General features: G+C 41.0%; 1 protein-coding gene across 3 annotated transcripts in view; it reads right to left on the minus strand.

Annotated features, from left to right (window-relative positions):
• Nucleotides 1–15,694, minus strand: part of ttc8 (tetratricopeptide repeat domain 8) — a 48,852-nt gene that overhangs the window by 15,806 nt on the left and 17,352 nt on the right. For 2 of the 3 annotated variants that reach the window (XM_043697276.1, XM_043697274.1), the window contains exons 3-7: nucleotides 9,898–9,961; nucleotides 5,111–5,270; nucleotides 4,914–5,003; nucleotides 2,624–2,668; nucleotides 1,106–1,191 (exon numbers count right to left, since the gene is read on the minus strand). In XM_043697276.1, coding sequence (XP_043553211.1) covers nucleotides 1,106–1,191; nucleotides 2,624–2,668; nucleotides 4,914–5,003; nucleotides 5,111–5,270; nucleotides 9,898–9,961 — 445 coding nt within the window. The remainder of the gene's footprint in view (nucleotides 1–1,105; nucleotides 1,192–2,623; nucleotides 2,669–4,913; nucleotides 5,004–5,110; nucleotides 5,271–9,897; nucleotides 9,962–15,694) is intronic. The other variant, XM_043697275.1, reaches the window with a different exon arrangement.

The raw sequence follows: 15,694 nt of genomic DNA on the forward strand, positions 1-15,694 counted from the left end.
CTTAGCATCAAGATCATCACCTGCTGCCTAGAAAGCCAATGGGAGACTTGCACTGCCTTTTCCAGGATAGGCCCAACAAGCCACACACTAAACAGGCAGTAGAGAGGCTACCTGTGGTGGATGTTCAACTTAGCATGAGTTACTGGACAAGCAGATGCTAGCAGTTCTTGTGCACAGCTGTGCCACGGAGGAGGCCATGGTTGTTGCCAAAGGATAGACTGCTCAAACATTCGGCGAGGACCCAAGTCACAGGTAAGTAATTTGCACAAGAAACAAGAGTTAGGTTGGGGAGTGGGGAGAGCTCTCATTGGGGCCCTGCTTCATTTTATTCACTGTAGGCATTTGTTCATGGAGGAACGTTGGTGACCTTGATCAAACATACAAGATTTAGAGGGGTCTTGGGACAGTAAATGTTGAGAAGTTTCCATTAGTGGGGGAAATCACAAAACAGGGGACACAGTTAAAGGGGACATTCCATTAAAATGAAATGCAAAGTAATTTCTTCTCCCAGAGGGTGGTGAATCTCCAGAATTCTCTAATACAGAGAGTTACGAAGGCCAAATCATTTTAAATATTTAAAGAGGAGATAGATTTTTGAAATATCAAGGATTTGAGGGCTATGAGGGTTATGGCACAAAAGAGGAATTGAGGCGAGGGCAGATCATCCATGATCTTATTGAATGGCCTACTCCTGTTCCTATTTCTTATGATCTTTCTGACGTTCATTCTCTTGATCAGGCACTGATTTGATTGAGGGACTCCAACATCCAATGTGGCAAGTAGGCCGTACAGTTTAACATGTCATAGACATCACCTAAGGACAGGCCTGCTGGCAGCTGGGTAAATCTTAACTGCAGCAAAATGGAAACCTTATGGTCCTTAACTGGCCACTCAGGAACCATAATTGGCAGTGTAGAAAAGTCAAACACATGCGTTCCCACCCAGGACCCAATTCTGGTGGGGGGGCATGAAAACAGCAGGTGTCAGTTTGCCTTCACCACATCTAATTAAACACTTCTCCCACCTACAAATTCATGACCAGAAAAGTCCACCCAATGCATTCATCTTCTCTAATTCAATACAACATAAATCTAAGTTGGTTTACCTGTAGTAACATTTTCCAATTTGTACCTTCCACCACCAATCTTTATACTGGGAATGCTCAGTAGCCAGGGCTGCCAAATCTAAAGCCTGTTAAAATAAAAATATTCAATTTTTATTGGAAAGTTTTCACAAATTAATTGGGAAATTTTTAAAAATAAGTGAACATTAATTGATCCGCCATTGTGCTGTACCAGAGTTCCAAACTTGGTGTAAACTTCAGGTGAAACAGGGTTAAAGAACAGGGGGTAACTAAAGCAGTATACAAGGATGAAAGATAGTTCTCATTTGAAGTCATGTGTTTTGTCATTTTTAATCCAATATTTAATATTATGTAGTTATTTTATATTTACCTTATATTTGTACATGGTAAAATTTTCCAATCATAAATTGAAAATGCTATTACATTACTATTAATGGGGAAAGTGCAATTATAATCATGAAAAAGTTTACATTGGCAGTTTCCATTCTAACTTCTGATGGATTTTTAAAGAATGAGCACTCTATTCACAAAAAAATTGGATTACAAAAACACTGCAAGCAATATTGTTATTAAAAAATAAAATTGTGATGCATCAGCTGTAAACAGCCAAGGTCATCCAGGATACTGTCCTTCCTTTTAGGCAGTGAACTTCAAGATGTAGCAGCCTTGCCAGTACAAATTTACCATACAGAAACTTGCTTCCTAACAGTACGGTGGGAATCCCTGCACTCCAAGAACTGTAGCAGTCCAAGAGAACAGCTACCATCTTCTCCAGCAATTAGTGATGGGAACTAGATGCTATTTTAGCCAGTGATGCCTATATCCTGTGAACAAATTTAACAACCCAGAGTTTAAAGGATCATATTATTATAGGTTGAGAGTCAAATGTCACAAGGCGATCAAACGGAAGTATTTATGATAAAAGAATATAAGCGAACTATTTCTCTCAGATGTGCAAAACAGAGCCAGAGGGTTCAGTGAGAACAGATTTAAAACATGAAAATTGTAGGGTGTGCTGGAATTCCTAACATGTATTCTCATCACCAAAGCTGAAAGTAGTAATTAGGGAAAATCTGTCCTTTTATTGCCCATTCCAACTTGCTCTTGAACGGAGTGATTTACTAGGCCACTTCAGAGGGTAGTAAAAAGTCAACCACATTTCTGTGGGTCTGCAGTCACAGGTAGGCCAGACCAGGTAAGGACAGGAGATTTCCTTCTCTAAAAAAAACACATTTGTGAATAAAATAGATTTTTGGCAACAATTGAATATGGTTACACAGTCATCAATAGACTAGCCTTTCATTCCCAACTTTGATGTAAGTTTCACCATCTGATCTTGAACGTTAATCTGGGACTCTGGATTTTAATGAAATTACCACTAGACTACCACCTCCCCCCATCATAAATACATTTTACAAATCTGTTCTTCAGCACACTTATACACCTTTAATAGTTACACATCAAGATTTGCCACAGGTTACTGAAATAAATCTCAAATAGAAATTGGAATACCATGGTAGTTCTTTATTGATAACTTACAGTTTTAACATCATTTTCATGATGGAAAATATATTCAAACAATGCCTGAAAAATAATCATAAATGAATAGTTTATCAGTTTTCAAATGCATCTTTTACACACAGGAAGAAAATATTGCAAATCCTATAATTCACTCTACTGATAACATACAAAATATTCTAGTTGGCAGGTTTAGTTAAGTCTGCACAGAATGTGGCCAAGGCAGAGAAATTTGGCAAACGTCCTTTTTGTTGGAACCCTCTCATTGGTGCAGCATGCAATCTTCCGGTTGACATTTCAATGGTTACCAATCTCTCATTTAAATATTACAACACAGTAAAATATTTTAAAGAAACGTAGCCCATTTTTCTGAATGCTTAGAGCACAGCTCAGTTAGGTATGCTATTTGTGTTAGAGCTTTGGCCGATGAAGGAAGTGCCAAGTGTAATCGTTATATTAATAATTTCCCCTTTCATTACAAAGATTATTACATTATAAAAATGACTACATTTCAAAAAATACTTAACTGGTTGTAAAGTATTTTGAGCTGTTCAGTGGCTTTGAAAATCTCCATATAAATGCCAGCCTCTCTTTTTACTTCTTTCATGTAGGGATCCAAGCAGATTCGTTGACTGGCCTAATCCTGCTGGTTAGGTCCACTTCTCTCAATTGAGAGCTCACTTCCACCTTCTGAAGAGCAATTCTAATTTGCCACTAAATACTTCCCTTTCCATTGAAGAGAGCAAACCTTAGTAGGACTTATACACTTAATGGTAAGGTCCTAGGGAGTGTTGCTGAACAAAGAGACCTTGGAATGCAGGTTCATAGCTCCTTGAAAGTGGAGTCGCAGATAGATAGGATAGTGAAGGCAGCGTTTGGTATGCTTTCCTTTATTGGTCAGGGAGTATTGAGTACAGGGGTTGGGAGGTCATGTTGTGGCTGTATAGGACATTGGTTAGGCCACTGTTGGAATATTGCGTCTTTTCCCTGGGGTCGGGGAGTCCAGAACTAGAGGGAATAGGTTTAGGGTGAGAGGGGAAAGATAATAAAAAGAGACCTAAGGGGCAACTCTTTCACAGAGGGTGGTACGTGTATGGAGTGAGCTGCCAGAAGAAGTGTGGAGGCTGGTACAATTGCAATATTTAAGAGGCATTTGGATGGGTATATGAATAGGAAGAGTTTGGAGAGATATGGGCTGGGTGCTGGCAGGTGGGACTAGATTGGGTTAGGATATCTGGTTGGCATGGACGGGTTGGACCGAAGGGTCGGTTTCTGTGCTGTACATCTCTATGACTCTATGATCAAATATTTTTTATATAGAATATGCAGTAGAAAAACAATTCAGCCCAAATAGAAATGCCTTCATTTATGCTTCACACAATCTCCTTACTACCCGCATAATCTTCTATTCTCTTCTACATCATGCTTGTCTAGCTTCCCTGTGGGTACATCTATGACTTGTTTCAACCACTTCTCGTAATAGCGAGTTCCACATTCTCACTACTGTTGGGTAAAGAAGTTCTTTTGATGTTTCCCACTAGAATGCTCTTATGTTGATGACCTCTAGTTATGCTCTTTTCTACAATCAAACATTTCATAAATTTTAACAACACCTCAAGATTTTCAAGAGAAAAGAGATCCAGTTTCTTAATCCATTTGCCTCCTTGACTTCTGGAGGTATTCTGGATCCCAACTAAACAGAACTGAATGACAGGAGGCCACTGCTGAATCGGAGAGAACAGTCTCAAGATAAATAGTGAAAATGTGATAGAGAGGCAACTGTGATCATAAAAATGGGAGTGGATCCTGATGGGAAGGCTAGTGATTTCCACATGGGTCCTAGAACAGTCATGCTCCTTCTGGTTCACAAGATCTACATACTTATCTTATTATGTCCATTTTGGCATCAATCCTGCTTACCACCAAGTTTCTCTGGTGCTTTGGCACTGACTTAGACATGTATGACAGATTTGAAATTATAATGAAGTTCTATTTGCAACACATGTGCTATCCTTTGAGTATCTTGAGATCCTTGTCAGTTTGTGGCAATCACTCCCCCCACCTCCAAAACACCACGAGTTAAGGTGCCTGTTAGGATATCTTAAGTCGTGGTTCTGTGGAAGGGAAAACTAAAAAAAACGAGTAAAACTCAACATAAAGCAAGCACAAATTATGTCAATATTGAAAACTATAAAAATTCCAAAATCTTTAAAACGGGTTTTGCACTAAATTTACACGTGAAATTGTGCAGTTGTGGTGGACTTAGTCTAGAATTCCTAGGCCTATACAGTATGTAGAATTTGGCACAAACCTTAGCTAAATTTGGTTTTCCAGCATATTTGGTTAAATTTAATCTGGATAAATTAATAAATGGTCCATCAGGACTGGTAAGCATGGAAGCCTGAAGGAAGATGAGAAAAAAAAATTATTGTAACTCCAACAGAAAATGACTACAAATTGATAACTATCTAAAAAGAATTTTAAAAACTACACTTCTTCAAAATTTACCGTCCCCAGCCGAACAAATCTTCCAGAAGCACATGTTACTGGGCGGGCAGTGTAAGCCGTTCTAGGGGTCTTGATAGCTTGCTCCATGGTGCCAGGTCGGCCAGACTGGGTGCCTGGTCTAACAAACCCAGTGATGGGTCTTCCTGATTGAGACACAGGTCTATTTAAAAGAAAATATTTTGAACAGAAACACAGGAAGAAAACAAGTATTAATTAATTACAACTTGAAACATGTAATAATGAAAATTAGTTGTTGGTTTGCAGATTCAACTTAGTTTTTGACGTCTTTTTAAAACAAAATTTGTCAGGGGAATTAATTTGTCAGAGGAAACTTAGCTTCACTTGTTGACGCAGAGTAACTTGACATTTAAACAGAAGGACCAAAAATGTCTAATTTGCTAATTCCACACATCCCTTTTTTTTACATTTCATTTATCAGAAGCAATCTTAACCATATTACTGGTTATTACATTATTGGTGGTGGGTCTGCTGGAGATTAGATCAGAAATTTCCTGATGAAGGCCTTTTGCCCGAAATGTCGATTTTCCTACTCCTCAGATGCTGCCTTACCTGCTGTGCTTTTCCAGCACCACTCTACTCTTGACTGATTACAGTATTGGATCCACATGTGTTCACTGAAGATCTAACCAATGGAACCACCTATTGCAAGGCTTAACATCACTGACATTGGGTCAGTTGAGTGTAACTTGACATTTAAACAGAAGGACCAAAAATGTCTAATTTGCTAATTCCACACATCCCGTTTTTTTACATTTCATTTATCACATTATTCAATGCTATGTCTACCTGATCTATCTTGACAAATAGCAAATAAAAATAGTTATTCAATATTTCTGCCATCCTTCCATTGTTACCCGACACATTATTACCCCTATCCTCAATGGTTCTACTCCCGACATAGCCCTTCTTTATTTAAAAGAAATGTGTGCAAAATATTTTACTAGTTTATTATAAGATCCTTGAAAATTTAATTTCATAGTCCCAGCCCCCAAGTGATGTAGACATTGGGTCAGTTGAGAAAATAGAATGGAACTGGCAGAAATTAAATTGTCAATTTTTAGAATAAAATGGTCTGATTCCCCAGCCAAGTTCTGAACAGCAGGGAAGAACCTCATTAGGGAGTGGCAAGAGGCCTATGCACATGCAATTATTACCTTACCTCACCTCACCGATATGCAGTTTCCTAGTCACATACCCAAACAATTCCTGACACAAACGTCAGAACGGATGCCTGGTGTGTACAGACCACTGCTTACTCCTCCAGGCCTCCACCTTGGATAGCAGTTACCAATATCTCAGGGCACAATCGATAGTTAATGCCTACACCCCTCATCGACAGTGATTAGCATTGGACACATACCAGACTCACTACACCCCCACGGTACATTTCTGACCCAGTTTTGCATTTGAGTGCACCAGCATTTATCATTGTGTTTCTGCCAGGAGACTTTGTGCACAAGGAAAGGACCCATTTCATCTATTTGATCAGGATGTACTTCAGGATTCCTCACTTGCTCTCTTAAATGTTAACTCACTTTGCACCTACTTTGTTGCTCACAGCATCTCTGCCTTGTCTTATTTTGCACTTTTCACCTTTGTAGTTATGTTTTCTTTTCATGTCTGAGCATACGCACTCAACTTGTGAACAATGAGAGGCCCTGCAAACACTAACTGCTTTAATCAGGCATTTTCATGATACAAGTTGAAGTTATTTATGATAACACTCTGCATATGAAATGCATACAGTGATAAATCACATGGGATACACATTCTGGTCAGAAGCAATCTTGATCATATCACTGGTTATGATCTGGCTACTTCCAAGGATCCACGGGGGACGTATGGAAGACCTCATGGCTCTCGACTTACAAATGTGTCAAGGCTATTATAATCTGGCACAAGTTGCATTTATACTGCATTCATTTATTTACACAAGATAAGGTCATGCTGAAGCGTGGACAATAAATTTTGTCAATATAGCTGGCTTCTTCAAGGTGCAGGATGGTGTAGACTGCATTGAGTGCGTCATATCATAACACAGCTCATTTTGTGAGCAGGAAAGGATTCTAGTTCAATTTTCAAGTAATCTGTGACACTGGTACTGTACCTTAGAAGTCAGTGCCAGGCACATTGATGGTTGCCATCATGCCTATATCCTGGAGAACTTTCCATGTTCCTGAACCCCATGGTTACTGGGCGACATGCTTTATCCCCGGCAATCGTGGTGATGACTCAGTTACACAACACTCTGAGACCAAACATGGAGACAATGCAGCCTATTTTCTGACCAGGGCAACCATGGAGCAGACAATAGTCCTCCTAAAGACAACATTCCCCAAGTGACGGAGGCAAAGAGGGGCTATGATGGAGGTTGATGAGTTGGGAGGAAGATGAGGACATTGAGCAGGAGAGCATCACATTCAGCATAAATGAATAATGCAGCATCAGGTTGAACAAGCCATACAGCATTTAATTGACACCCTGTTCCAATAAGTCTGATGTAGATACAGTGATCACTCAGACTGTGAATTTATTGCTGCTTGATAAGCATGCAGTCCCTGTTTCTAGAAAGAAATGCAGCTCATTTGTTTTTACCATTTTCTTTGGCTGTTAATAAATTTTAAAAAGACATTTTCAACGGTTTGAAGACTTTCCAGTACATGGTGGCTCCACACTGAACAATGAAAATAATTAATCTATGCTGGGTCTTGGAGAAAAAGTAGCACTCCTTTAGATAGGTTCTAAGATGGGTGATGCGAAGGTTGTCTCACCTGTGTAGTTTGTCCTTAAATAGCAATACATTTAAGAATGTACACTTGTATTTGCACTGAAGTGTTAATTGTGCCACCTGCAAGTGCTTCTTTGTAGTTCCCCACTCATGACAGTCATAAGGATGTACATCACAGAAACAGACCCTCCAATCCAACTCGTCTGTGCCGACCAGCTATCAGAAATTAATCTAGTCCTCTTTGCCAGTAGTTGACCCAAAGGCCTTCTTGTTCATATACCTATGCCTTTTGAAATGGTGTAATTGTATTAGCCTGCAGTGTTTCCTCTGGTTGCTCATTCCGTACATGCACCACCCTCTCCAAGAAGAGGTTTCCCCTTTGGTCCCTTTTAAATCTTTCCCCTCTCACCTTAACTCTATACCCTGTAGTTGCATGGTGAATGGCTGTTGCTGGCTGGCAGTGCTTTACCCGACACATGGCTAGGCTTTAAAAATAACTCCTGTGCCCGAAATCCAAGGAGGTCCCACCAGTGACAAGCACTTCCAACTCTACCGAGAGGGAAGATAAGGTTGTGTTGGACAGCTAATCGGGAATGCTGCAGAAAATAGGCTCAAGGAGGGAAAGGCTCCATGAAACTTGTCAAAAATTGACACTTAGACAATTTCTGTTAAAACCTATAGTTTATCTTTGCCTTCCTAATTTATTTTTGGCTGACAAAGAACTACGTAGCCAATCAATTTAGGATTGTCAGTCGGGACTGCAGAATGGTGCACAAGTGTGTACTGGAAGCTACATCTATTGAAACACAAGGCCTGTTAATTGCAGGCAGAGAGAACATATGTACTGTGTCTGTTTCAACTCAACAAAATAGGTGGTAGACATTCACTGGCTCATTCCTCTGGGCGATGCTCTAACCAGTTAACCTGCCTGGTTTAAAAACTTTTAAACAAAGCCTGGCTGTTAACTGTTAATCACATTGGCAGAAGTATTGCCATGGAGAATGCATCCAACAATCAGTATCCTCCTCTCTTGCAGTAGAAATGTTGATTTTCCCTTTGAATTGGTATTGTTGCAAAATAGCCTGATGATGATGCAAGAAGAAGAGATTTAACAAGATGTTTATTTTTCAGGTTCTGTACTATTAAACGACTAAATATTGTATTTTCCTGCATGCTGCTGAACTTTTAAAAATGTTTGACACTGCTATATACTTGGCTGTTGGCCATTATTGTTGTTCTTTATATTTTCCCAAATTCTATTCATAGTTCCACAATACTAGTTTTACTCAACTAACTAACCTTGTTTTCACCGTATGTATTTCCTTCTCTATTATCTTAAAGTGTATTATGTAATCATTGCTCATGGCCATAGAAAACTGAACTGCTACTATTTGAAGATGTGGTTAGATCTGTCATTAGGGCTCATTCTTCTACCAGGTTCTATTTAACCCTCCAAGCTAATAAACCAAAGTAATGGATGGTTGGCCAAGCAGGATGAAACAGATTTTCTCATAGGCTTTTACTGGTTAAACCTCAATATTATCTGAGCTGAGAAAATTCAGATATTAAGTTTGGGGATTGCCTAACTATAACAAAATGATCTAGACTCAGTAAACAGAGTAATAAGTTCTCATTGGGAGTAGTTGTGGTTTTATTTTTGGGGAAAAGAAAACTCAATATTTGGATTTTACATCGATTAGTTTGGGGAGTCTCACAAATAATTGTTCTTGCTTGATTCAGACACTAAACTCACCAAAATATTACAACAGCCAAATATAAACTTGCATCATCAGCTGACATTCATGTATACCTACACTTTGAAATAAATTCATTAGTTATCATGCATTTTGAAGCATTCTGCATTTAATCATTAAGCTATCAAAAAACCTTTTTGAAAATCAAACTGTTCGAACATGTTATGACATAGCTCTGAAGCAGGTGGGACTTGAACCAAAGTCTTGTGGCTCAGACGTAGAAACACTATCACCACAGCCCTGGAGCTCAGCATCAAGAGGATTGTTATTAAAGCTCTTAATACCTGACAGCTGGGCTAGGACCTCCTCCTTGACTGATTCCTGAGACTTTTAAGGACGTTCCCGGTCCTGCAAATGGGGAGAAAAAAAAGTTTTAGATAGATATTGTGAAGTAACAGCATTCACTATTTACTTTGGAGAAAACGCCCCTTAAAAACCTAACAATCTCGATCGTGTGAATTTTTCTCTTCCCAACGTTACTTCGATCCCTGTGTTAGCTACAAGGGATCTCCTGTGCTGAGAAACAGATGTAATCAAATGGAGTCAGAGAAGGCTAACTAGAAAGTGAAAAACACTGGTTATCCTTCATTGTTAAAGATATTGTATAGAGATTAAAATGAAAGTTGTGGCATACCCATGGGATTAAGGGAGACATCTGAAATGTCAAACTTAAACTATGGAATTTATCTTTAAATCTTAATGGAGAAATCTGACATAGCACATATTATTTTTAAAACTGTTTTTCAAGTCCAGAGAGGTTGCTCAAAACTACTTAAGAATTTAGTAGGACTTTGAAAATCCAGTCATACCTCATTCAACAGGGCATCTTAAAACTCGTTAGGGCACACGTTTTTACAGCATGGCTAAAGAGGGAGGGGGCATTTATATTAATTCAAGCAAGTTCCAAAGATTTTCACGTACATGCCTTTTAACAGTGCACATTGTAGAAATATCATTGGGAACTTCTGAATTTCCATACTTGATTGCTCAGAAATGGACTCCAGAAATTTCTGTGAACAGTACAAGTGCAAAATCCAGACATACGTATTTATTACATTCAAACCAAGTCACAACAAACCAAGTCACAGTACTTCAAACTATAATTTAAATATTATCATGGACAAATTTAATATAACTCTACTTTCACAGTGTGTACTTCTTGCTTTATTGACTTACATTTTCAAGAAAGGCACAATACACCCATTCTCTCTCCAGCATTTTATCTCTACTCCCTTAAATCCAGGAGACACAGGCATAAAAAGGATATGGTCAAGATTAGAGTGGTGCTGGAAAAGCACCGCAGGTGAGGCAGCATCCAAGGAACAGGAAAATCAACATTTTGGGCAAAGGCCGTTCAGCAGGTCAGTCCTAATGAAGGGCCTTTGCCCAAAACGTCGATATTCCTGCTCCTTGGATGCTGCCTGACTGCTGTGCTTTTCCAGCACCACTCTAATCTTGACTCTAATCTGCAGTGCCCACCTCTGCCTTTCTTTAAAAGCTCCCTCTCGTCTGCTAGCCTGGAACTCAACATTTGCTTCCATCTCCACAGAGATTCACCTGCCTCTCCTAGTTTACTGCATCAGGTGCTCCTGATGTGGTCTTCTCTACATCGGGGAGACCAAATGGAAACAGCTAGGAAACCGTTTACCGAGCGTCTCAGCTGGGCTCTCAGGGGCTTACCGGACCTCCAATCACCGTCCATTTTCCTTCCCTCTTCCCATTCCGACATGACCATACTTGGCCTCCTCCATTGCTACAACAAACCAAACAGCTAATTGGAGGAACACCACCTCATCTTCCACCTGTGCAGTCTACAGCCTGGAGGATTCACATGGAGTTCTCCAATTTCAAATAACTCCCTTCCCTTCCTCCGACTCCCTTCCCAGCCCCTCCCCCTCCCACTCTTCCCAGCCACCTACCGGATTCATTCCTCCCATTGACCAACCAAGTGATACCCTCTACCTGTCTTCACCTACCCCCACTTCACCACCCTGCCCCCGCCACCCTGCTTATCTGCAGCTCCCCTTGCACCAACCCCCAGTCCTGAAGAAAGGTTACACTTGAAATATCAACCTTAACCTCCCGATGCTTCCTGGCTTGCTGTGTTCTTCTAGGCTCCTGCTTGAAACCCTGATTTATGCCTTCATTATTTTCAGATTTCACTGTTCCAACACACTACTGGCTTGTCTCCCATATTCTACCCTCCATAAATTACATCACCCAAACCTTAGCTGCCTATGTCTCAATGTACAGCAAATACTGTTATAGAGTCGTAGAGTCATACAGCATGGAAACAGATCCATTGGTTGAACTTACCCTTGCTGACCAGATGTCCCAAATTGACAGAGTCCCATTGTGAGCTTTTGGCCCATATCCCTCTAAACCTTTCCTATTCATATACCCATCCAGGTGTCTTTCAAAATGTGTAATTGCACCAACCTCCACCACTTCCTCTGGCAGCTTGTTCCATACATTAACCACCCTCTGTGTGAAAAAGATACCCCTCAGGTCCCCTTTTAAATCTTTCCCCTTTCAACTTAACCCTATGACCTCTAGTTTTGGATTCTGCCACCCTAGAAAAAAGACCATGACTATTCACTCTATCCATGCCCCTCATGATGTTTATAAACCTCTAAGGTTTGCCCTCAGTCTCTGATGCTCCAGTGAGTAAAAGAGGTCCAATCTATTCAGGCTCTCCCTTTAGTTCAAACTCTCCAGTCCTGGCAAAATCCTTGTATATATTTTCTGCACCCTCTCAAGCTTAACAACATCCTTGCTGTAGAAGAGCAGCCAGAAATGTATGCTTTATTCCAAAAGTGACCTCACAATGTGACTGTATAGTCACAACATAACATCCCAATTCCTATACTCAATGTTATGATGAATGAAGGCAAGAATGCCAAATGCCTTCTTTACCACCCTGTCTACCTATGACTCCATTTTCAACGATGTACACAGTTGCACTCTTAGGTATCTTTGTTCAGCAACACTCCCTAGGGCCCTACCATTAATTAGAAAGTCCTGCCTGGTTTGTCTTACCAAAATGCAACACATTACATTTACCTAAATTAAACTCCATCTGCCACTCCTCGGCCCATCTGATCAAGGTCCCCTTGTATTCTGAGACAATCTTCTTCACTGTCCAGTACACCACCTATTTTGGTTTAATCTGCAAACTTACTAACCATACCTCCCACATACACATTCAAATCATTTATAAAAAACGACAAAAAGCAATGAACCCAGTCCTAATCCTTGCAGCACACCATTGGTCACAGGCCTCCAATCTGAGGAACAACCCTCCACCACCCTCTCTCGCCTATCATTCCCATCTCTGTACTCAGCAATTTACATTTGTCCGTGGTCAAACAATATCTTGACTTAAAAATGCTCATCTTTACTTTGAAATCACTCGAGGGTCTTCCCCTTCCAAATCCTAATTTTCTCCATAACCTAGATATTTGCATTCCTCCATGGGCATTTGCATTCAAAATTGCTCTACCATTAGTAGTAGGCTTTAGGCTCTCCAAGCCCAAGCTTTGAAATTGTCTTCCTTCACAATATCAACTTTCTAGCTTGCTCTCTTCCTTTCATGATGTGGCAAGCTGCACCAGTTCAGTTTCCACTCTAAATACATTAAAGATCCTGTCTTAACTTTTTCCATCACTATCCTAAAACTAATAGAATCATGGCCACTGGCCCCCATAGTGCTCCCCCACTGACACATTCTGGTACACACTTAACACTATGACAGTCCGAGTCTATGTTTAGAAAGTTAAAATCCATTACCATTACCACCCTATTATTCTTACAGATAGAGTCAGAGATGTACAGCATGGAAACAGACCCTTCGGTCCAACCCGTCCATGCCAACCAGATATCCCAACCCAATCTAGTCCCACCTGCTAGCACCTGGCCCATATCCCTCCAAACCCTTCCTATTCATATACCCATCCAAATACCTTTTAAATGTAGCAATTGTACCTCCGGCAGCTCATTCCATACACATACCACCCTCTGTGTGAAAAAGTTGCCCCTTAGGTCCCTTTTATATCTTTCCCCTCTCACCCTAAACCTATGCCCTCTATTTCTGGAGTCCCCCACCCCTGGAAAAAGACCTTGTCTATTTATCCTATCCATGCCCCTCAATTTTGTAAACCTCTATAAGGTTACCCCTCAGCCTCCACGCTCCAAGGAAAACAACCCCAGCCTATTCAGCCTCTCCCCATAGCTCAAATCCTCCAACCCTGGCAGCATCCTTGTAAATCTTTCTGAACCCTTTTAAGTTTCACAACACCTTTCCAATAGGAAGGTGACTAGAATTGCACACAATAGTCCAACAGTGGCATAACCAATGTCTTGTACAGTCGCATAACTGAGATCTCCTTATAAATTTGTTTCTCAATTTCCCGTTGACTACTGGGGGGTGGGTGAGGCGGTCTACAGGACAATCCCAATAAGGTAATCACCCCTTTCTGAATTCTCAGTTCCACCCAAATAATTTCCCTGGACGTATTCCCAGGAATATCCTCCCTAAGTACAGTCGTAATGTTATCCCTAATCAAAAATGCCACTCCCCCTCCTCTTTTGCACCCCCCTTCTATCCTTCCTATAGCATTTGTATCCTGGAACATTAAACTGCCAGTCCTGTCAATCCCTGAGCAATGTCTTTGTAACTGCTATTATATCCCAGTTCCATGTTCCTAACCATGCCCTAAGTTCATCTGCCTTCTGGTAGGCCTCTTGCATTGAAATAAATAGTTTTATTTATCTCATTCTCTGCTTTGTCCCTGTCTACTCGGAGTGTTTGACTTGTTCCTTTTCTCAAATGTACAAGTCTCAGACTGATCTCTCTCCTCACTTTCTCCCTGGCTCCTACCCCGCACCTTACTGGTTTAAATCCTCCTAAGCAGCTCTAACAAATTTCCCTGCCAGTATATTAGTCGCCTTCCGATTCAGATGCAATCTGTCCTTCTCAAAGAGGGGACTTCTACCCCAGTAGGAATTCCAGTGATCCAAAAATGTGAACCCTTCTCCCATGCACCTGCTCCTCAACCACGAATTCAACTGCACTATCCTCCTCTTCTTACCCTTACAAGTCAGATAACACTTGACTGTCAAGGACATTCAGCCTCCAATCTTTGGATAACCGTCCTCCAAGGTGGCCTTTGAGATACAAAACAATGCAGAATCACCAAGCAGAAACTGATAGCCTAACCCTGAGCTCACGTTGCGCTATATATGACCCCACCACACATCTGTATCTGTAAAATCTTCCTTATTGTCCTGTTTTAACACCATCACCTTGATGAATTGTTATGATCTCTCTACCTTAGTTAGTTTATACAGTTTTGGATTACCTGTTACTTAGGTATAAGTGTTGCATGCCAAGGGTCTAACCAATCATGTTGTTATTATAGAGTCATAGAGGTGTAGAGCATGGAAACAGACCCTTCGGTCCAACCCGTCCATGCCAACCAGATATCCCAACCCAATCTAGTCCCACCTGCCAGCACCCGACCCATATCTCTCCAAACCCTTCCTATTCATATACCCATCCAAATGCCTCTTAAATGTTGCAATTGTACCAGCCTCCACCACATCCTGCGTGAAAACGTTGCCCCTTAGGTCTCTTTTATATCTTTCCCCTCTCACCCTAAACCTATGCCCTCTAGTTCTGGACTCCCCCACCCCAGGGAAAAGACTTTGTCTATTTATCCTATCCATGTCCCTGATAATTTTGTAAACCTATATAAGATCACCCCTCAGCCTCTGACGCTCCAGGGAAAACAGCCCCAGCCTGTTCAGCCGCTCCCTATAGCTCAGATCCTCCAACCCTGGCAACATCCTTGTAAATCTTTTCTGAACCCTTTCAAGTTTCACAACATCTGTGGGCGGCACGGTGGCACAGTGGTTAGCACTGCTGCCTCACAGCGCCAGAGACCCGGGTTCAATTCCCGACTCAGGCGACTGACTGTGTGGAGTTTGCACATTCTCCCCCTGTCTGCGTGGGTTTCCTCCGGGTGCTCCGGTTTCCTCCCACAGTCCAAAGATGTGCGGGTCAGGTGAATTGGCCATGCT

Source organism: Chiloscyllium plagiosum, chromosome 10, assembly GCF_004010195.1.
Source record: "Chiloscyllium plagiosum isolate BGI_BamShark_2017 chromosome 10, ASM401019v2, whole genome shotgun sequence".
Lineage (NCBI taxonomy): Eukaryota > Metazoa > Chordata > Chondrichthyes > Orectolobiformes > Hemiscylliidae > Chiloscyllium > Chiloscyllium plagiosum.